Here is a 24,081-nt window from a genome sequence, read left to right as displayed (position 1 = left end):
GACTTTTAAAGACAGAATGACGTTTACCTGGTTGAAGGGAAGTATAAAGAAATGAGAAATCATGAATCAAGAATCTTTGTCATTATGTCATCATAATGAAATTTTGGTGAGACACCTGATCAGAATTCACACATAACGCAAAGACATGGTGTTCAAATAGCGGAATGCACCAGCAACAGGTCCTTAATAGCTAAAAGCATGCAAATAGTCCTTACCATCCGATAGATTTAAATGTTTAGGTCAAAAAAGACAAAAAAAAGTTGACTCAAGACTCATGCATAGTACTGAAAATTGTAAATCATTCACCTCAACAAGTTTAGAGACGAGCTGCTAACTCCCATTTGTAATGTTTTGCATACACATTTGAAACTATTTATTTATACTGTACAAAAAAGCAACGTTTCAAATCTACCAGAAGACTAGACATGCCCTGTTTTAGTTCAGTTTCACCAAATTTATTTCTATCTAAATGCAGAAAAATGAGCAGGAGCCAGAAAACACAAGACAGCTTTTGAGACGGACTTGAATTTACCCTTTTTGGTTTGCCTTGTGAGAGAGTACATATTTTTATTATCTGTAAACAAGTCCTTCAGATAGATTCTGTAAAAAAAAAAAAGTCTTTGTTGTTTCTTTTTAAAGAAGAAGCTCTGAAATATTCCTAGCAGCAACCAGCACTCTGTGATAGAGCTAAATCCCACTAGACAGATCTGTCTGTCTTAACTACATCCACAAAAACAAAAGCTCAGTACATAAGACGGTGAGGTGAAAAAGTAAAGTAAGGCTATGCTGACCTCATTGCAAGAATATGATCTTTACTCATATGACACCATAGGATGAAGGAAAAGTTTTTGTTTCTGTTGCATATCTAGATAGTGATCTGTCAGGCACACAATACGAATGTATTTTCCCACTACCTAACTACTTTCAGCCGACCCTTATAAAATGTGTAAAATAGGTGTTATAAAGAAAAACGTTCCTCAAAATCTATTTTAACCAAAACATTTTTTTTTTTTACACACTTACTTAAATATTCACCACACTACCCGACTTTTGCCTCCAAGCATTAGTTAGAAACTGCCAGGAGAACTGAAGAAGTGAAGGTTAATTGGGAAACTTTATTGACCAAGGTCTCCTAAACAGACAGTATAAAGTTAATTAAAATGCAGAGGAGACTCCTTATACCTAAACAGGATGTTGGACATTAAACTCCTAACCCTCTTATGTGCTGCTTTTAATTGTCAAATAGTGACACACCTTGGATAAATATCTAAATTACATTATATATTCCCCAGTGATCCTGCTTTCTTTGTTGTGATCTGACTGGTTAATTACATTATGTCACTTTGCATTCAGGTGTAATTCGTAGGATCAGTTTAGAAAAAAAACAACAACGTAATTGTTGATGTAGCCGAAGCAGCTCACTAGCGAATAACAGTCACCCCCCCAATTATAAATTACACACCATTATAACCTAAAGGTTATATTCATAGTAATCATCTCTGTGAGCTAATTTTGTGCATGCCTGGATTATTTACATATATACAAGGGAAAGATACGTCTGTGCTTATCTGTTTGCTTTACTTTGCCCTAACTGCTGCGTCTGAGACAGCTGCTCAAGCGTAACTAATGATTTCATTTCACATTCGAAGTCACATGTCCCAGTGGTCACTGGTTTTTATCTCTGACAGCGTCAATTAGTTTTCACTGCTCTCCAATTATATGCTGAGGATGTTTTTGTCTGAAATGTCACTGATCAGCGCGGCTGACAGAACGTATTTGGATTGTGACTGATGTCAACGCTGAAGGCTAGAAATGTGAAAAGACAGCAGAGTGGTGGGAGCACACAGCGGCTTGACGTCTGCTTGGCTCCTTGCACATCCAGATGAAATATTCAGAACAACAAGTTCCCATTGGACCCTGGAAGCTGTTGTGTTGTTGCCGCGCGTGTCAGTTTTCTGACTTTTATCTGTGCGGACACACAGATGCATCTTAACTTGAGAGATTTTGTTCAAAATGTTCTTTGCAATTAAAATCAATCGCAAGCTGCAAAAGTCGTATTGTGACAATTAAAATGCTTGTACTTTATTGAAATGTGTGCACATTTATAACAACAACAAAATGCAGAAATTAACCAATTCTGTACATGTTTTCCACTCTAGTTTTTAGCAGGATCATTTAAAAATCATCAGCCATTAAAAAGCGTATTTGGTGTAATTATAATCAGTGTTTCCTGCAGTTTTTAGATCAAGGATTTGCATTGTTAGGATTTTCTCACTGAATGCGTTTGAATGCATCGGAGAATTAGGCACCCACTCTGTACATACATAGCACATGTAGCACATCTAAAGAAAGCTGTCCATAATTCCTGGCAACCATTGCAAAGATATGTAAAAAGATTTAAAACGAATTCCTCTTTTATTGAAGTTGCATAATCCCACACTCTGAAAATTAATAAAAATCAAATGTTTGATCTGAGCTTATTTATTCAATTGAAAAACAAATAACCTTGTAAAGCAACATTTTTTTTTTTTTTTGCTTTTACAAAATCTTTGGTGTCTCAGTTATTGATGCATGTGCTGTTACTACTTTGTACAACCTAAATTCGCCAGTAGAACAGCAATTTTCTGCTATAGCATTTCATAAGTCTGTGGAACACACAGAGGGGGATCTTTGACTGTTCCATTTTGCAAACTTTTCGTAAATCATCCAGAGTCTTGGGCCCTTTCTTATGCTCTCTTTTCTTCAGCCAAACCAAAAGGTTTTCTTTATTCTTTATGTGTTGAGAACTTTGATGAAGAGGATTGATTTCCTGTCTGGTCAGTTATTTGCAACGTTATCACCACAAAAGACTCAATGCCAGCCAGTTTTTTGCTACTTCATTTACTTCAAAAACTTTGTGATGCCATCCCCTCTATCAGTACTCCTCGGTCATTTGAAAGGGACATAGACCCACAGCAATTTAGACCCATTACCATACTTAACAGATGGCCTAAGGTGCTTTTCCACACATTTATACTTTGTCTCACATCAAACCTAACTTGTAGTGTTAAGTGTAATGGGAACACTTGGAGGGGGTCTTGCCATAGGAGTAATTCGATGTAGAACCACAACTGTGCCTGGCGGATAAATGTAAACTATCTGAACAGTAAACATTAACCTGTGGTTACAAAGTATTCACATAAGGTGCAAGTATTGTTTAGTTGAACTCAAACTTAGTGGGTAATTATGTCTGTGAGTCTTGATCTGGTGTCAAAGCAACCTGCTATTAAACACGCTTCTCTAGCTGCTGATGGCATTGTGCAAAGAATGGCACTTATTGTCCATTGTGGCCAACAATTTAACAAGTGCTGTTCTCTCAGTAAGAGCCTCCAGAGTGTCAAGGTTCATACCTTCCTTTCTCGTCCACTTGTTCAGTTTGGTTGAGCCCTTCTCTGGCACATACCTCAGCACAAAACAGGATACAGGATACTGAAAGACACAGATAAGTAAAACACCGTAGGAGTTTCTTGGAGATTTTAAATTAAATGATGAATGTTCCTTTCTTCTGAAATACACTTGTTTACTAGTCTAGTCCAGTTTGCTGTCCAGCCACAGCCAAATGTTCTTGCAGGTTTCTAACCCCTCTTCCTCCTCTCCCTCAATATGAACGGGTTGTGAGCTTGGTCTGGACCATCTTAAATCTATGACCAGCTCCTCAGTCTTTGAAATGTTGAGCTGTTGATTGTTTGTGTGGCAACAGACAACAAGGTTCGTCAATAGACTCCTATACTCGTCACCTTGACCACCACTGATACATCCCATGATGGTTGTGTTGTCTGCAAACCTCTTCTGAGGAGAAGAGGGCACAGTACAGTTCCCTGAGGTGCTCCTGCGCTGTTGACCTCAGTATCATATGTGATGTCCTTCAGCCTGGCATACTTCAGTTAGTCAATGAGGTAACTAGAGATCGTAGTATCCACACATTCATACCAATTTTTCAAGAAATGTATGGACCTGGATTGCGTTAAAGGCACTTGAAAATCCAGAAACAGAATCCTGACTGTGTCACTTCACTTTTTTGTGGGTTAGGGAAAAGGTAGGGTAACACTTTACAATAAGGTAGTTGAAAAAAGGATGGTGATGTTTTTGACTGGATAAAAGGGTTTAAGAGGTCATCGCATTCTTTTCTTAAATGCTGATTTTTGTGTTATGAGCTGTGATGGTTTTTCAGCAGGAATAGGGTCACTTGAGTCAATGTGGCCTATTTGACTATGATCTCAAAAAGTTTGTACATTTTGTCTAAAATTAGATTATGATACTTATACTTATGTATATGCGTTTGAACTACACAGAATAGCAGCTTGTATCATTGAGAAGGGGTGCTGTCCATAAAGCAAACGAATGAGTGAGTCCTCTAAAGGAAAATAATTTTCTTTACCTGGATCATTTTAATTTGAATTGGAGAGTCAGAAGAATTTAAATCTTTTTAGATATTTTTTTTATTTCCTTCTATATTTTTCAGTTTATTCACGAATAATGTATGACATTTTTTATCGTAATTTTTTGTGGCATAAAAATAGTTTTGTAAATTTTCATTACTTTGAGAATAGTCCAGACGCACATATGAAATGTTCTTCATTTATTATTCCTATTCTCTACATGCAATAATAAGGATTAAAATAAATGTGTAATATTGAACGCAATGTTGGATTCCTCTGAATTTCATATGCCGTATATATATATATATATATATATATATATATATATATATATATATATATATATATATATATATATATATATATATATATATATATATATATATATATATATATATATATATCCATCCATCCATCCATCCATCCATTTTCCAAACCGCTTATCCCTCATGGGGTCGCGGGGGTTGCTGGTGCCTATCTCCAGCTGTCAAATGGGCGAGAGGCGGGGTACACCCTGGACAGGTCGCCAGTCTGTCGCAGGGCAACACAGAGAGACAAACAACCATTCACGCACACACTCACACCTAAGGACAATTTGGAGAAGCCAATCAACCTAACAGTCATGTTTTTGGACTGTGGGAGGAAGCCGGAGTACCCGGAGAGAACCCACGCATATATATATATATATATATATATATATATATATATATATATATATATATATATATATATATATATATATATATATATATATATATATATAGATAGATATATATATATCTATATATATATTTATTTTTATTTTTTTTATTTTTTTTATCTGATCTATCGAAGTTAAGTCCTAACTTCTACACAATAAGATCTCTAAACAGGCAATTAAAATTCTGCTGGTAACATTGGAAGGTGGTTTCACTCTCCAGTTAAGTTAAACAAAGGCTACATTCCTCCCCAGATGGCTCCTGATCCTGTGCATACTCTCACAATATGTGCTGTCAGTAGGCATCCGTGCACTCCCACACACCCAACACACAGCACTCAGTCTTTTGTCAGTTAACTGTGTGAGCTGTAATGACAGTGTTGGGCTTGTGGGTGTTTGGAGACTCATTTATTTGAATGCCAACATAAACATCTAAGGAAAAGGAATTGTGACTGTGTGGATAATTTGCTCTCAGTCTGGGTAACAGTTTAGCTGGAAAATCCCACCTCGGAGTGGATGTGGCAAAAACCTCTTAGCGCCTTGACAGACAAGCTTCCACATAAACCAACTCTGGACTCTTTTCTTGATGATTCCTCAAATTTACGGGAGATTCTTATGGATAATGAAATTGCTTTTCTGCTTTGTGCCACCCTTGATGTTGTGCTCAGAGAAGACTTATTTTGCCCCCGAGGGATGCAGTGGAGCTCATTAACGCAGGAGCTCCGTCTGCTTACGGGATCGTTCCTTGCAGTAACGGCGGTTAGCTGAGTTTCAACAGACACATGCATGATCTGTGAAAAACATCTCACACCGAAGCGGTTGGAGGAAAAGAGCTGAATGTTTAAAGGGCATCTATAATCATTTTTCCATCTTTTCCTGTTCTGTTTGGGTTTGGGTTGTTGCGCAGGTTCGTTATATCAACTTCCATGACTGCAATGGAGAAATATTATGTGTGAAAGAAAAAAAAAAACAAGTAGGCCGCTAAAAGCAGAGCCAAAGATTGCTGTGATAACACTATGTATGGAACACCGAATTTGGTAAACAACACATAACGCAATGCAATGGGCACCTAAAGCCAAAAAAGTAACTACAAAGCCTCCTGCTCAAATGCCAGCCAATAAGGATGAAGATTTAAAATGCAGATTCGTCTCAAATGTAAGGATAAATGTTGTCTGAGAGGCAATAGCTATTTCAGACAGCAGTGAAAATACTGTTCATTATTTGGCTCAGATACTATAAATAGAGATTGTTGCAGCTAATTTATGGGTTTATGGATACAGGAGGAGTAGACTGTGTTATCAGTTTCATTTAATAAGGTGATTTATGTGCATCGGCAAATATTATGTACTACCTACGGGAAAGTCTAAGTGAAGTAAAACATGCTTTTATCTTCCTGAGAAACTTTATCTTCAAAAATAGTATCCTACGGCCAACTTGATTGTCTGGCCTCATCTCTACGTTTTGGGTTCATCCCTCACTTGAAGCCAAGCTTCAATTCTATCACAATCCTAAGGCAATAAATAGGGAAGACAATGTTGATTGAAAGAGAAAAAAATCTGTCCTCTTGACCTATTTACTTTCATCAGATTTACTTACTTTTTTTTTTTTAGTAGTGTGGCCTTTGGGGAAAGTAAGAGTTTCACTTTTATCCTTTTCTTTTATCAAAACGCAAAACATGTCTTTTATCAAAACGCAGCAACACACCCATTTGACATATTCCTGTTACAGGTCTTTTCTCTCAGTAAAACAACCCATTATTCATTTACAATGGTAGACAGTCATCTTCTGCAGTTCTAGATGAGATGCTGTCATCCATACATAATTATTTTCATGCTTTTTTATGACAGAGTTTGTTTTGCAGTCTCAGGAAAGGCTGATTTTAATTTGTTTATATGTCAGACTTTGACGATTTTTAGGTTTTCTGGCTTTAAAATATATTTGTCTTTTAAAAAGCTTTAATGTGCCAATTATCAGTGACGGACAAAAGCTGTTGTTGTTTTTTTTTGCAGTTTTTAAAACCTGCTAAAGTTTCAGAAGAAGTAAAATCTTCTATTCCTTTATTCCCTGAATTGCTGCCTTTTTTCCATATTTCTTTTTTTTTTTCATAAATTCCAGACGTCTGTCTCCACAGTGACTGACCTCTCTGAGTCAGCGGCTCATTATTTCGGACACTGGTGGCTGGGGACGAGCTGGTGCTTCTTATTCTGGTTCCTCTTTTAAATTACACAGGCTATGCAAAGCAGCATTGCTGTTCATGTTAATTGCTTCTAAATTGTGGAGTGCTAAGCCAGCCATTACAAACTGGGGTGGGTGGGATTAAGCAGGAATCAAGGACTTTTCAGTTTTTCAGTTTGACCTTATAAGGCAACAGGCTGAAAGGTGGCAGAGCAGGGAAATTGATTAAATCTCAAGGTTATACGGCATGAGATGAGGCTGATTCTGGTTTTAATCGGCTCCCTCAGCTTTATCATTAATGGAGCTCCTCATCATCACATTACCATAAAACTCTACGGAGGACTTTAGGGAATCTCTCTTTATAGCAGAGTGAAATAACCACAGGTGTTATTAAGTGATCATATTTTACGGTTAATCTGAGATCAACTCATTGGGCTGCAAAGTAGTATTTTCTCTGTTTTGAATTACTTAAAGGATATACATGAACTTTTTTATGGCTTTTACTTTAATTACTCTCACAACTGTATTTGTTCCCATGGCCAAAATAAAGAAACATGAAAGGGAGCACAAGGCAGCTGAGAACACAGCTGAAAGTTGCTGAAGAGTCATGATCTTACATTTGGAATATCGAACACAATGCATAACACAAGGTACACCAGTGACAAATAGACTGACCATAAAGTCTACAGCACAGATTAGAGTTCATAAAGGGAAAATGTATACATAAATTTATCCTGTGAAGAGGGGGAAGTCAAAAGAGATGTTGTCTGTCAGCAGACCAACTAAGAAACAGGTGCTCTATGGATGATTGAAAACCTCTCAGTCTGCCTGAAATTCACCTCAGTGGCAGATGACCGCATGTGACAAAAGATGTAACTTGAAACACAAAAATGTTGGCAGCATTGAGACAGATATTGCTATGTTTTATCTGGTTTCGTTCAGCATTGTTTATAATAGCCATGCAGTTATTGTGGGGGTCTTACTTTTCCATAAATAACCAGTCTGTGGTTTAGGAGGTAATTAACTAAAGTTTATATATAAAGTGCCTTTCACAGACACAAGGTCACAGAGCACTGAGCAAATATACTAAATCCCATTTAAGTTACACATGGTATAAAAACAAGCATGAAAAAGCACGGGCAGAACAAAACGATTTTCAGTTGTTTCTTTTTAAACGTCGACAGAGTCAGCAGAGCGAAGTTGCGTGGGGCAAATTGTTCAACAGTTTAGGAGCCGCATACTGAAAGGCCCTGTCCCCCTTAGCTTTTATCCTTGTACAAAGGAAAACCTGGACATGCTGGGCTTTGAATCAAAGGCAAGCAAAAAGTTTGGTTAAAAGCTCACACAAATAATCAGGAGCCTGGTCATTCAGAGCCCTTTAGGTAAGAACTGGTACTTTAAAACTGAATTTTGAAATCCACTGGCAGTCAGTGTAAGGAGTATGCGTGAAATTGACGATCTGTCCAGACTGGTAAAAAGACCATTACACCTGTCTAAATGCGATTACACAAATTAATGAATAATGTTTTCTGGATCTGGCTTGGAGAGGCCATGTCTCGTATTCTATATTTCTTAAATTAAAGAGACAGGAATGAGAAATTGATCTGATGTGAGTCAAAGACCAATGAGGTGTCAAAGGTAACGCCTAGATTTTTTTTTTTTTTTACATCGGATATGATTACTGAACAAAAATAAAAAGCAAGTGACTGACTGATTTTAGAATCTAGGTAACTAGGAGCTACTACCAAAGTCTCTGTCTTATTTGTGTTTAAAACCAGAAAACTGCTGGAGAGCCTGTCACTGATCCAAGATAAACATCGGATGCGAGTGAACAGCCTATCCGCCTTGAGAGGTTCAAAAATACATACAGTTAGATGCCATTTAGATATATATGATTTTGATGATATCAACAAACTACAAAATAATGCCAGCTAGGAGAACAGTTTAATTCAAAAATAATAATAGGCCTGGAACTGACCCTTGTGGAACCCCATAGGTTAGAGGAGCAGAGTCTAAGGGGAAGCAGAATGTCCTATCAACTAGGTAAGAAGAGAAGCAGACCAGACTTTTTAAAAATGCAACTCTTTGTCTGGTTTGAAGTTCGGGTCCCCTGCCTGTCTAACTTTAACAAGGTGTTATGAAAAACTACACCCATGCTTCTGATTACTTTTTGTACTTTGTTGGACAGTATCTCCTGCATGTTGTCATCAATGTAAGAAGAGAAAGCTAGATTAATACTTCCGTTGATGTGTTCCTTTTGACAAACAAGAGCTACCTGTTAGGTTTAGTATAGATTTGTCATACAGATCTTTAGATAACATTTTGATAGACATGTGTTCTTACTTTAATCTTAAGGCACACTGCACAGCAAAAAATCCAGATCACGACGCACCATCTGTACCAGATTTGTTTGTTTGACTTCCCAGACACTATTTAATCGATCACCAAGCACAGAGGAAATTATATTTAAGAGTTTTAACATTAAGTATATCCATTAAATGCTGATGGAATTTGGGCGATATGCTGGAGCAGACAGCTTAATAGCATTTTAGTGTATTGGTGATGATGATGAAGTTAATGGGGACCATTAATGCTGTACAGCCTGCAGTTCTTGGGGTTATTTTATCTCCAGACTACAACAACAAACATACCTGACAACAGTATAACTCTTTTGAATATAGAACATAGGCTGATTTGTGCTAATAATGCAAACAACTGCTTGCTTACTCAGCTCTCCTGCAATGCTAAAGCCTTCACACTTGACATTTGTGTAACCAGGCTGCAGGTGTTTAATATCTTTACCCCTTTAGAAACTTATCAGGTGTAATTTTTGGAATATGAATTTACATCTCCTTTCTATTTTTAAACCTTTGTTTAAATGACAAGTCCTGGTCAAAAATCAACAACAGCATTCTTTATTCTATTACCAAAGCCTGATTTAATGGCAAACAGATTAAGTGACTAAGCGTTTTTATTTTTTACACCCATATCAAAATCAACCGCTGCTCTAGGTATGCAGAGCTGGTGGAGTCATACCCAAAAACACCTGCAGGAAAAAAGTGGTTCTACAAATGATTTGCTTGTTGAGGCTAGATAACAAATTCACATCAAGGCCTATAAATCTTTATTTATAAGCAGTTTAAAACATATATAATTTTCCTGCTGCGTATTTTTACCACTTTGTGTCAGCCTATGACATAAAAAAACAATCAATCCAATTTTATTTATATACAGTAGCGCCAATTCATGAAACATGTCATCTCAAGGCGCTTTTCAAAGTAAAATTCAGTCAGATTATACAGATTGGGTCAGTCTGAAGTGAAAGCGTAAGGAGGTGGAAAAAAATACTTTAAAAGGAGATTTACACAAAATACTAATTAATTAAATGGAAGACTGACAAATGTGACAAATTGTGAAAATGTTGAGAGAGTATGAATACTTTTCTGAGACTATATGAAGCTTTAGAAAAGTTGCTTGTTGTGGCATTAACTAGGCTAAATATAACAATATCCCAGCTAATGTTGCTGTTTTAGGATGCGTTATAATAGCAGGTGAGAGGTAATGGGCCTCAAAGGTGTTTTCAGGCACATTTTCTTTAATAATATCTAAGGCGAGTTCAGGATTCATGCATCTCAGGAAACAGAAACAATATTTAGTACATGGCAATGATTTGATTCAAGACAAGACTTGGTCGTACACTAAATGGGCAAGCAGTTTTATATTTTTGTTGACAAGTGGTGGCAGGAGCCAGGTATTTGTGGTTAGCACAGAAAAAGCTGGTGAGAAACAGCAAACCTTTACAACATGTGAAGCAGAAGGTGATAGGATGTTTTTAGGTTGACTAATTTGCTCTGTAGTTTCAGAAGTCTTTACTGGGTACTTTTTTACCATCCATTACTCGATGCATGGATGGGTTTATCTTGTTTTGTATCGTTCAAAAATGAATTTGCGCTTTACCAAATTTGAAAATTGACCTTAGATTAAAGCGGAACCTTTAAAAGGCTCACTATGCCCAGCTCAAAGCCCCAACCCCGTAAATTTACACAAAATCTCAAGAAATTCAGACGCTTCTTAGGCTCAAACGGTTTTTGTAAAATGTTTCTGATCTACTCTCAGCAGGAGATCTAGCTGAATGGAAATATGAGCGCTGAGTGCTTGTAAAGCTCTTGATTATGGAACTGGGTAAAGCTGTGGGACTCCAGTCCACCGGTCTCCTGAAACTTAGCACTCACTCAAAGAAAGAGGAGGCAGGAGATTGTGGGAGGGGGAATAAAAAGGTTGATGTGACCCCTGTCTTTATTTTTAGGGACCTCGTTTGAAGCATGAAAAGAAAAAAAAAAAAGGAAAAGCCAGATTTCTTTAGTTTTGTTGAACAAAATGTTTTTACCTTGAATAAAAGCATGAAACGATAAAGAAGCAGGAAGGTAGCTAGCAAATTAAATATTCTAAATGAATTAATTTTATCAATATTATAGCTACACCAATAAAGAACATTAAAGCAAAATTGGCTCTGACACTTCCGATCGTGTATTTAATTAAATCAATGTACATTCGGTGCCATCTGTTATTAAGACATGAGTGGAAGGTCAAGTCTTAATTCCTATGATACAATCTTGACTCTTTTAAACGCTCTTTGCACTAAATAAGCTATGGAGATAAAATGATTCAGTCCCGCAGGCAGATTATGAAAACCCATTATAAAAATCCATTTTCTGTCATCCAGACGCTATAACGTTGCATTAAATGTCTTATAGCTGGACTCCAGTTTTGAAAAGTAAAAAAAAAAAGGTATAAGATCAATGTGTGAATATCAAAATTAAGACACAAAAATGAAGCCAAGAGATTTCTATACAGACAAATTTGATAGGAATAAATGGAGATGAAATATTTTATAGCTCAGATGTTTTTAATTCAGAAAGATAAGTCCTACTATTCTCTCATCTTTAGTTTTATGTTAACTTATTTTAGGATATTTTCTTTAGTGCACATACTGTAAGTAGTTCTGCTGACATTTCTCTCACAAAGATTTTTCTTTCTAAGCACATTGATTTTGCTTGCGGTGCTGTCAGATGTATTGATTTGAGAAAACGTAACCTGCTCTGGAACAGGTTAGTTTACAGCCTGTTAGTTTACAGCCTGTTAGCATAGTGATAGACTCAGGTAAAAAGCTAACCAGCTTTGAGGCTCTTAATATTTCCAGTAGCACCTGAAGTTCCTGCTTTATGCAGATCGTGGTGTGTTTCCTCAGGAGTTCTTTTATATGGGCTGTTTAAACCTTCATGTTTTCACTCTTTCTAGAACTGTTCTGGTCACAACAGTGATAAACCTTTGGGAATGTTTCTGGAGTTTAGTACACAAGAACAAGTCCAGCTTATTCAATTGTATAATGCAACCACAGAAACATTTACATTAGAATTTCTGGGAGTCTGGTGTTAAATCTTGATCTATACCAAATGGAAAGTCAAGGCAGACCCAGTCCAAGCCCTATTTCTATAGTATATTCCCACCTGGAAAGTCCTTTGGACTACTTGTTTGGTCCAGAACAATTTTTTTTTTAAAATGCTTATCACCGTTAAGTGCTGAAATATTTACAATAAATACTTCAGCACTACAAAGAACATACAATATAAAAGGCATATTCTGTAACTAGGTATATATTTCTAAAGGTATGTACAGGCTATTGACAAACAATGATTATTAATAGATAATGCAATAACTATTTTGTAAACAAAGTTGTCTAGTCAATAATCAAAATAAAAGCTGTACTATAGAATATAGAGAGAGTAGCTATATTTCAAACAGAGCCAGGTAATCACTCAAATATACTCTTACAAATGTATGCAGTGTATACAATGTTGGAAATGGGTCAATGAGTGTGTGCCATTTCTGTGGATCCAAAATATGTGCTAATCCTGGTCCTAACCATCGGTTGCATATCTGTGGACAGTCCTGTATTTTGCATCACATTTTTTTAGTGGTTAAAAGGTGTGAGGTGGCTAAGTTTTGCTTTTAAAATCTTAAAAGAGATGTATATCTAAGGTGCAGGTCAAAACATTGTTCATGGTTCTGTTCAGTTTAAATGCAAAGCTAGTCTTGCATTTTACTTTTTTGGTGTATAACATGGCTGTGTGGGAATCGGGGGATGAAATAAGAGATGGGGGTAAAAACTCAGCTTGACATGCAGTTGTTAAACTAAGTTGGGTTTTTACTTTTAATGATTGTTTCAGAGGCTGTTGGGAATATGCGCCAACAATTCGAATTATTATTTCCTGCCATCCTTCCCGTAGATGACTCTTCAAGGCTCTGCTCTTACCACAGTCATGCTTTATGCATTTTTATGTGCCGTTACAAGCAAACCGAGACATTACTGCATGTAAAAATTAGATACATATGCCAAGCAGAATAGGTTGACTGAGCAAGCTTTGCTTAAACTGCATAAGTGTCTGATTCAAAGATCTGCCCTCCAACACATCTGTCAATGTGATGTGACAGGTGGGGATTGCGGAGGTGGATTTTTCTTATTTGCTTGTCAGTGACTGACTGCTTAAAGTCACGAAGCTGGAAGTACAACAATCACACATGATTTGTTTCTTCCCTGCAGATTTTTCAAAACCTGCAGGATTATATTTTGTCTTTGTTGCAGAATTGGCTTCGACATCTACAGACATTAGTGCCCTTGTAACAGATGATAATGGAGATCAGTTTTTTTTTCTTCTTCGCCAGAAATGGGCCTTTTAATGGCATTTGAAATTAGTACTTAGGATCTGAAAATGAAAATATTTTCACAGTCATGCAGTTACTTTGGGTCTAATTTGACTTCTATTAAAGTGAAGAATTAGGCCGTGAAAGAAAGTTACAACTACTGTTATACAGCTGAATGTTTTCCCTTCGTGTTTCTTTGTTTCATTTCATTTTATGGCCTGTTGTGTCCAAAGCGATTCAGTGACATTTTCCCTTAGACAAACATGAAGCACACGTGTCCCTTGGAGTTTATCAAGCTTGTTTAATTAGAGCCAAACATTGTTAGCTGTGCGATGCCACTGGACCTACAAATAAATACAGACAGTCTAATTAGCAGAACATTTCCCTTGTTTTGAGGAAAAAAAACAATTTGCTGACTTAATTAAGCTGTATCAGAGGATTAATATAAATGCTCTAGAATATGTTTTTTGATGGTTTTACTTGTATAAAATCTCCTGTTTTTGCAGGATGGTGGAAAGTGTATTGAATGAAAACAACAGTTTTTTTTTGTACGTGTGAAATGGATTAAAGATCCTTAAAGATCCAGATCAGGCACATGGAAAGGTGAAATAAAGCACAAAACCAAATAACTGAATGAATATAAAACCAATAAATAAATAAATGGCTTAGCCCAGGCTTACATCTAATGTCTTTCAGCGTGGACCCCTGCTGCTGCTCAATCAATAAGTAATTACAGGTACCATTCCTGTCAATTTTGGTCACTCAAAATGAAAATCCTTTTGTTATGACTTCCATCTTTAAACCATCCATCACAGCAGGTCTTGCCACACTCTTTTACGCCTTCTCTGTCACTCTTAAAGCTGTCATTCAGTCACAATTCATCCCTGACAAAATTCCTGCACTCTCATTTTTACCTCTTATACTGTCTTCACAGTTTGGGATGTTTGACTGAAGGTAACTTTTCCATTGACATTGGCTCATGGTAGATTCTTGTTGTATGGTGACCTTGAGTTTGAGTTATTTTCACCACACTACAAAAACAGAACTAAGAATAAGTAAGAATTTCTCGAAATTAGTGCATTTGTCCTTGATTTGATCAGGTAAATAAGTTTATATGCCAATGGAATGAGTATTTTACCCCTAAAATAAGATACTTAGATATAATGCGCTTGAAATAAGGTGATGGAGATGAGTTCTTCCCATTTTAAGTGCAAAAATCTTATTCCATTGGCAGATTATCCTATTTACCCGCTCAAATAAAGTACATATACACTCATTTCAAGAAAAATTTACAAATTTTTAGTTCCGTTTTTGCAGTGCATGGGTTCTCAGGATCCCACTTTTTACAGAAGAACTTTTACAGAAGAACATCAGTTTTATTTAAACAGAAAAAAGCAACACTGGTTCCTTCTGCCGCTAACATGTATAATATTAATTATCACATTCACAATTGCATACATACATTGATCATGTGTATACAAGCACACGGATTTGACCTATAAGAATAGCCATTGCTGCCAATGGTGGATTCTTTGATGAAAGCAAAGTTTGAAGGAGAGAATTATTATTTCAAGTACAAAACATTATTTCTAACCTTTTCAATGTCATGACAATATTTTCTATTTATTTTGTAACTAATTTCATTAGTAAAATGTGAGTTTTCTTGGAAATACATGAAATGCTTTTGAGCAGTACTGTCGCTAATTTAGAATTTCAGCAAGCTTTGAGACTTGAATGTGAAAACAGCTCCTGCCGGGTGAATCCATCCATCCATCCATCCATCCATCCATCCATCCATCCATCCATCCATCCATCCATCCATCCATCCATCCATCCATCCATCCATCCATCCATCCATCCATCCATCCATCCATCCATCCATCCATCCATCCATCCATCCATCCATCCATCCATCCATCCATCCATCCATTGTCTTCTGCCTATCAGAGATTGGATCATAGAGGTAAAATGTTCATCAATATGGATTGGAGCTTTGCTGAGATGAGAAGCAGTTATCCACTGGGAGTAAATGTTTTAAATTTCAGCACCTCAGTAAGCTTGGCTTGATTCTTACAAAACACTTTACAATATGTTTCTCCTTTTCACATAACATTATATATACAGGCTCCCTTCCTATCCCCTGTGGGCAGAGTTTTCCCTCTTATCATACAGTATATTTATCCCCACCACTGAGCACATCAGGGCCACTGTGAGGCTGAGTATCTGACCCAAGGACAATTTGAAGCTGGAGAGACCGGAAATCGAATGGGCTGACTTTCTGATTGGTGGTTAGAAGCTGTACAATTGAATCCATATGGAGTGATTTCCAGTTTGATATAATGCTGAACACACACACACACAAAAATCTCAAGGTTAGAGAGAAGGACCAAACCATGAAGAAAACACAAACATTTCTAATGACACACAGATAAGCCAGAACCCATGAAATACTCAAATCACTTACTGATATAAAACCTTCCTACCACATATACAATGTTAGCTGCATTTTCATTCCTCAAGATACATAAAAGGTCCATGTTAATCAATGCAGTGCTCTGAAAAAGTGTTTACCCCTTCTATTTTGCTTCTGTATTTTCATTTTTCCCTCTCACTGAAATGATAGAAAAGCAGAAACAGAATAAATATATAAGGAGGCAATCAGCTTTTGCAGCAAAGTAGTTTAAATAACATCAGTGGTAGAAAAAGTATTGATATTTCTAATAATCCCTTTCAAAAAGATGTAACTGGAGCATTATTTACCTTTTTAGATGTATTGTAGTTTTTCTATTACTATCTGTTTCCCTTGGATATAAATATAAAATGACACATTGGACGGTTTCTCTCAGGCCACAGGCTGGGCAAGGATCCATATATATTTTGCCAGCATGGACACTATTATTGTAGATGACTTCAGAAAAAAAGTTTAAACTTGAGGCTATCAAGTTTCCATTCAGCTATTAGACCCCTTTCTTAATTTAACCAGTTGTTTGGGAGGGATGCCAGAAACAGCCTTTTCTCTGTAATCATTACAACAACAATGGAGTATGTTAAGTTTGCTTAACTCAACTGGGAGATTAGCGGGAAATGTGTGCATCCTCAGATGGGACGAAATGTTACTTTTTTTTAGTAACAAAGACTAAGGGGCGGTTTTGAGGTAAAATAAATAACTAATGCCCACTGTTAAGAATGGTTAAGAATCTGTGATGCTGTGGGCCTGTTTCTTTTCCAAATCCCCTGGGACTCTTTTTTAAGTTTTGATACCATCAAAATGTTTTAAATAAGGATCTCATGGATTATCAGTAAACATTTTGTCTTTCAGCAAGATAGGAACACCTAACAAATGGCAAAATCAACAGAAACATGGTTCACAAGACACCCAGTCAATCTTTTTCCATGGCCGTCTCAGAACTCAGACACGAGTACCATGAAAAAAACTACATGGCTGAGCCAAGAAGAGAGAAGGAGTGAACCCAGGATGCAAGGGGATCTTTTACTATTTCTCTTTGCACAATCTTTTGTGCAAAGAGAAATAGTAACATTGTGAAATGTTAAAGGAGAAGTCTCATTGCTGCTCTGTTGACAAAAAGGGGATTTTAGAAAGTATGGAAAGCAGGGATAGCAATAGATGGTAGTGGGGAAAACAAGTATTTCATAACATGGGAGTATGTTGTTGTGTTATTGCTCTTTTCTGTATTTAGGGCATTAGAGAGTTGGTCACAAGATGGACGTTCAGAGAACATCTTGGCAAAATCCTCTTTTAACTTTTATTCTCATGATGTTTCTTTTTTGGGGGAGTTTGTTTTGACAGAATGCAATTTCTTTGCGTTTTAGTCCTTGAGAAAGCATTCAAACGCTAACCATGTACTTTTATATAAACATGTATCTTTAATAAAATATGTTGTATAAAAGTTAATGGCTGATTCTAAATTTATACATCACAAAGGATTTGCACATTATTTTCTAATTTATGACCAATTAGAACCTGCAAAGCTGGAACCATACAAAGAAAGCCGTTATTTTTTTCTCTAAAGTTTCCTTTATTCCTCCCTGATTGCTTTTTAACTTGCATCAATCCTCTCGTTTCCAGTCTGAACCCGTACAGCTATGATGAGAGCTGTGTGTCCAGTAGCGTCGACCACCTGCCTCTGGCGGCGCTCCCGCTCCTAGCTATTGTGTCCCCACGCTACCAGGATGCCGTGGCGACCGTCATCGACCGAGCCAACCAGGTTTATCGCAGCTTCCTGCAGTCTGAAGACGGCCAGGGATTTTCAGGGAAGGTCTGTTGATTTTTCCTCTGTTTATAAAGGAAAAGGGAATACATATCTTGTCACATCAGTGAGTAATGGTATAGTTTCTGGGTAGAATAGTAAAAAAATGTTTGTTAGAGGCCTGGTTAGTCTAAGGCTACTGTGGGAGCCCAACTAGTTCAAGGGCCTCAGATTTTACTTCTTACACATGTCACCTCAAAGCAAATTAAACATTCTGATGAGGTAAGGATTTCTGAGAAGATAATTCACAGAAGAGGTGAATGCAGGCATTATTTGAGCAGTCGAAAGCAAATAATTTTTGTCCTGCAAAAATCATGAAAGAGTAGAATTAATATTAAGGAAGTTGGTTTAAAAAAAAGAAAAAGCAGCATTGAATGTGTGAATTCCCCCCCATCTTGAGCCTCAGATCAACATCATTAATGTTGATCTGAGGCGCTGGAGCATATTTAAAATGACATAATACCCATACCGTGTTCACATATGAATAAGAGCCAAAAGCCCAGTAGACGAGTCATTTTGTCAGAAAAGCAGCCCCATTAAGCCTCTTCTAATGATAGTAATTTCACAGATATTTCTGTTTGTCACACTAGTACAAGTAGAAAAAGCATGATAGAGCTGTTTATTTTTACGTTTTGATTTCCTCCTCATGATTTTTTTTTTGCGTCTGATATTAATCTTAACTTTTAATGTATTTGTGTAGTTAGGCAGTAATTATCTTTGTAGTAATTAGCTGTGGCGATAAGCACTGCAACTCTGCTCATCTACTTAATCAACAAAACAAACCATGTTATAAAAAATGGTGCAGTAATCATGCATTCATAGTGTGTAAGAATAATAAAAAGAAAAGAGAAAATCGGGACTGAAGCATCCTTTGGTGATGGTTTTAATACTGTCATACTTTTATTCATGTTAGGTGTGGCCTATCTAGCATCTTATCCATTTCCATGTGCAATCAGGCACAGAGCTTGCTGGGTGTCTGGCAGACATACATTTCTATAGTGTTGCAAGCCAAGATGGAGTAAAAGTTGGTAAACATTCTGCTGAAATGCTGTATTTTATTCCAGCAAGTGGTGCTTGCACCGCTTCTAATAAAAAGGCAGTCACTTCATACAGGTAATTCAATTCGGCTTAGGTCAGGTTTTTAATGTGGTTAATGGGCTGAATTTTAGGCCTTGTGCACACGTCGCTGCGTCAGTATAAAAACAAGTATATTCCCCACATCGTTTCTAAAAATAGTAGCGTGCACACAGGGTCGTTTTTAGAAAGGTTTTCATCCACACAAATACGGCACTGGGCGTCGCTTTAAACATGCGAGACAGGTAAGGGCCAGTGTTCAGCAAAGTTAAAACTCATGTCAGCCAGTCAGAGTCCTTCAAAATAATGCAGATGTTGAACGTCAGAGAGTTGGTGTTAAACAGCTGCCCTCCAAGCACTCTTTCTCCTTCGCACCTCAATGTATTGGAGCAGCTGGGCTTGTAAAGGCAAGGCAAGGCAAATGTATTTGTCTAGCACATTTCAGAACAAGGACAATGCAAAGTGCTTTACATGATAAAAAAATAGGAAAATAAAAACAGAATAAAGAAGCAAGTTGGAATAAAATGTAGAGAAATGTAAACAAAGTAAAACATGGGGAAATGGAAACTAAAAGCAAATATTAATGATTTTAAAAACAGTTGGGCTACAAACTTAAACTCATGATGTTTCAGTAAACAGTTTAACCAGAACAGTCAAAGGAAATCCTAAACAAATGGGTTTTTAATCTTGATTTAAAAGAACTCAGGCTTTCAGCACTTTTACAGTTTTCTGAGAGTTTGTTCCAGATAAGCGGAGCATAGGAACTAAATGCTACTTCTCCATGTTTGGTTCTGGTTCTGGGTATGCGGAGTAGACTTAAGCCAGATGACCTTCGTGGTCTGAAGGGTTGATACACTGATAAAAAGTCTGTGAAGTATGTGTAAAAACAAACAATGAAATTGTTTATAACGTTCCATGTATGCTTTTACTTTGAAGTCTCAATACCGAGGTGAAGAAAGGAAATACTGTGTGGTGCCGGGGTAACAGTTGGAAGTAATTGATTGGAGATGCTGTAGATTAGCAGCGAAACAACATTGATTAGACACATGTCGTAAACAGTCAATCCCAACAAAAGAGTAGGAAGCCACACTTCTGTGATAGCACTCATTTTTCCTCCACCGCATGGCCGAGTCTATAACAATGGTCGCGCAAGTGACGTCAGCGCCGCATTATTTGTCACAGACTGTGATCTGCTGGACCCTAAAAGTCTGTTTGATCATGAAGGCGCCAAATGCCCCCATCTTCACTTTGGCTAGAGTTTTCACAATTATATATAAAACAGAGTTTACGTGTGGGTGAAAAGCCTAAACGCATAAAAATTTATACTGGCTACATGTGAACTAGACATAATAAATGACCAAACTGCTTTGCACTACAGCTACTTCTATCTATCTATCTATCTATCTATCTATCTATCTATCTATCTATCTATCTATCTATCTATCTATCTATCTATCTATCTATCTATCTATCTATCTATCTATCTATCTATCTATCTATCTATCTATCTATCTATCTATCTATCTATCTATCTATCTATCTATCTATCTATCTATCTATCTATCTATCTATCTATCTATCTATCTATCTATCTATCTATCTGTCTGTCTGTCTGTCTGTCTGTCTGTCTGTCTGTCTGTCTGTCTGTCTGTCTGTCTGTCTGTATATCTATATATATATATATATATATATAGATATATATATATCTTTGTGGCCTTCCTCATACTCGTCTTCCTCTTCAACTGTGCCCCTGCTGAGACTGTGCCTGACTGAAGCTGCCACCTACAGAGAAAGTTGAACTAGAACTTCTTTATGTTTCTTGAGCAGGTTTGCCTGATGGGCGACTGCGTGGGTGGAGTGCTGTGCTTTGACGCTTTGTGCTTCAGCAACCAACCGAGGCCTGGCAGCCCCAACAGCAGCAGGAACAACAGCACAGAGAGTCTGAAGGTAGGACCTCAATAACACACGGATGATACGGCGCCGTGTGTGGGGATGGCAGAAGAATTCCCTGGCACTGCAAAATTGCAGCATCATGATCAAGATTGCATGCTTTTGTTTTTTTTCCTTGTATCCATCAGTGGACCAAAATTGCTGCAAGAGAGAATATGCACACTCATGGCAATGTCCTTGGCACAACTTTGTGGCTTCCTGGAGAACAAAAAGCAACTCTCATATATAATCAACCTCCTGCTATGTCTTCTTTCTGCCAGTTTTCCTCCACAAAGAGCGTTTTAGCTACACCACTATTCTCCGGTGACTCTGTCCTTGACACTATTCTCTAACAAAAAGGGGTATAAAAGATTAAATTAATTCTGTATGTGTTGCTGCCTTGGTGGGGATTTTCCAGCTTCCTGAACACCATCTATGCCCGTTCCGGTGTTGTGTGTGTGTAAAATATTTATCAAAACATTACTTTTGAACTTGCACGCTAAAGCACCTTGTTTTTCATGTTTTCCTCCTGCAATGTGTTGCGTGGTCCCCAGTTTCTGAACCTCGCCCTTGCTCACCACTAAAGTATTCACTCTTGCTCAGACACGTTGTCTCAATACCACACTGAGCGGTTCACCTGGGAAAACACATCAGTTCCCATCACATTATGCAATTTCCAGTCCCGTCTGGAGGTTTTTATATTGCGTTCTCCTCCTTTGCCCCAGGATAACACAGGTCGACTGCAGGAGTTGAGTCCTGGTCTGAGCTCCAGCAAGAGGCTGAGTAAGAGCAACATCGACATTTCTGCTCCCAATGAAGGGCAGGGCGGCGCGTCGCTTAGCCGCAAGCAAAGCGACTCGTACGATGGAGACACCTCTTCCACAGGCCAGCACAACTTTTTCTCCAGGTGGTACACAAACACAACCCACGTTTAAGTTTTCACAGCGCTGTAAAAAAAGTCATTGCACCCTTACAGATTTCTTCTACTTGGATGTTTTGGACCATTTAACACATTTTTATATCACACAAGGATTACCTGAGTAAATGCAAAAAGCAATTTTCATATTGAGATTTTATTTATTGAAAATATATATATTTTTTTAAATCAACCTGTGAAAACGTAATTGCCCGCTAAACCTTATAAATGGTTGTGTCACCCTTATTTTAACAGAGTTCATTTTGCATTTTGCAACAGGCAATAAAAATAATTGTTACCGTACTTTTTCAAAACTCATGGAGAGCATACCAATAGCCAAGTCATGGCTATTCCACCGAATATTGATTTCTCTCCCTAAATTAAAAATATTGTTTGCATTTTTGTTTTAATATGCGTCTCTTTGCATTATTAGAGAGCCTCAAATAATGCCATTTTATGGTTTTGGCAGTTTGTTCATTTCTACTCATAAATGCTTGAAATGACAAGTTGGGGAGAAATATTATAAAGAGTTTATAGGATAAAAGAAAAATTATGAGTTTAATGAAACACATACAATCTCTATATACAGTAAAATTAGAAGAACTGATCCTGGATTCAACAGGTTTGGTGATAAATGGTAAGAAGGCCTTTATTTTCTGTGGCAATTTGACTAAGAATTAAGCTGGGGATCAGTAGCAATGCAGGAGCTCTTAAATATTAATTTCTTTTTGTTGCACTGGGACTTTTCAAACAATGAGAAGCCTCATACCAGACATAAGTACCCTGTGGGGAGAAATCGCTTCTGTTATGATCTCCCCTCAACTTTTAAATTAGGTATAAACACAAACAGCACCATGAAGATCGAAGAACACAACGGGCAGATCATGGATGAAGTTGTACAGAGGTTTAAAGGCAGCGTAGATTATAAAGCAACAACCAAAGCTTCTGACATGTCACACAGCACTGTTCAATCTGCAGTATCATCCAAAAAGGGAAGATAATAGCACAGTTACACACATACCGAGGCGTGGCTGTCTGCTTAAATCTGCAGAGCTGTCATGGTAAACTTTAAACTGAGAAACAGCTACGAGGTCCATGGTAACTCTGGAGGAGCTGCAGAGACTCACAGCTCATGTGGGAGACTCTATAGAGAAGGCAGCTATTAGCTTTGCATTATGCTCTGGGAATTGTTTTCTTCACCAGGGACAAGGGAACTGGATTGGAAGATGTATGGTTTTAAAAGCAGGGCAATACTGGAAGAAATCATGATACAGGCTGCATGCATTCTTTTAGCTGTACTTAATGAAATATGAGCTACTTTTAATTGGTCTGTTTCATAAAAATGCACCGAAAAAATACCTTGAAGTTGTGCGAAAGTTTTATAGGTGCCAATATTTGTGCAAGGTGCGGTTGGTGATGAAAATGTCATGGGTTCAGGCAATGTAACCTGCATGTTGTTTACTGGCATATCATCCAGGTTTCTGCTCTTGAAGAGTCACCACATCTTGCTTCCGCTATTTATTCATATTTACAGCTTGACTGCTTTGACTGGCTACTTGTCTCAGCTGGAGGATTAAGAGGCCGTTTGTGCCTGTTCCAGACAGTCTGAGGGAATCTGTGAACTACGGTTTCATTTGGCTTGGCTCGGATGGGCTTGGAAGAGTTACAACTGCCGTGTTTACTCTGTCCAAAGAAATGGTTTCAATCGTAGGTCGCGTGCTGCTCAGCCACCTGAGATAAAGTGTTCTCCAGTCCTATAAATTCCCAATGATGCCGCAGGGTTTATGATGGAGGAACTGTAGCCTTTCATTCCTTTTAGACTCCCTGCTAAGCCTGAGAAAGGCTGCATGGAGAATCTCCTCCAATTCTGCTCTATTTCCTCACAGATCCCAATAGATTTTT

General features: G+C 37.5%; 1 protein-coding gene across 1 annotated transcript in view; it reads left to right on the top strand.

Annotated features, from left to right (window-relative positions):
* Positions 1-24,081, top strand: part of pitpnm3 (PITPNM family member 3) — a gene marked incomplete in the record, with an annotated part of 140,989 nt that overhangs the window by 92,690 nt on the left and 24,218 nt on the right. Inside the window, 3 exon segments of the mRNA XM_036149836.1 lie at positions 18,080-18,269; positions 21,162-21,281; positions 21,989-22,170. Of these exon segments, the coding sequence (XP_036005729.1) occupies positions 18,080-18,269; positions 21,162-21,281; positions 21,989-22,170 (492 nt within the window).

The sequence above is a fragment of the Fundulus heteroclitus genome, chromosome 18, assembly GCF_011125445.2.
Source record: "Fundulus heteroclitus isolate FHET01 chromosome 18, MU-UCD_Fhet_4.1, whole genome shotgun sequence".
NCBI classification, from domain to species: domain Eukaryota; kingdom Metazoa; phylum Chordata; class Actinopteri; order Cyprinodontiformes; family Fundulidae; genus Fundulus; species Fundulus heteroclitus.
This window is presented reverse-complemented; position numbering and strand designations above follow the sequence as displayed.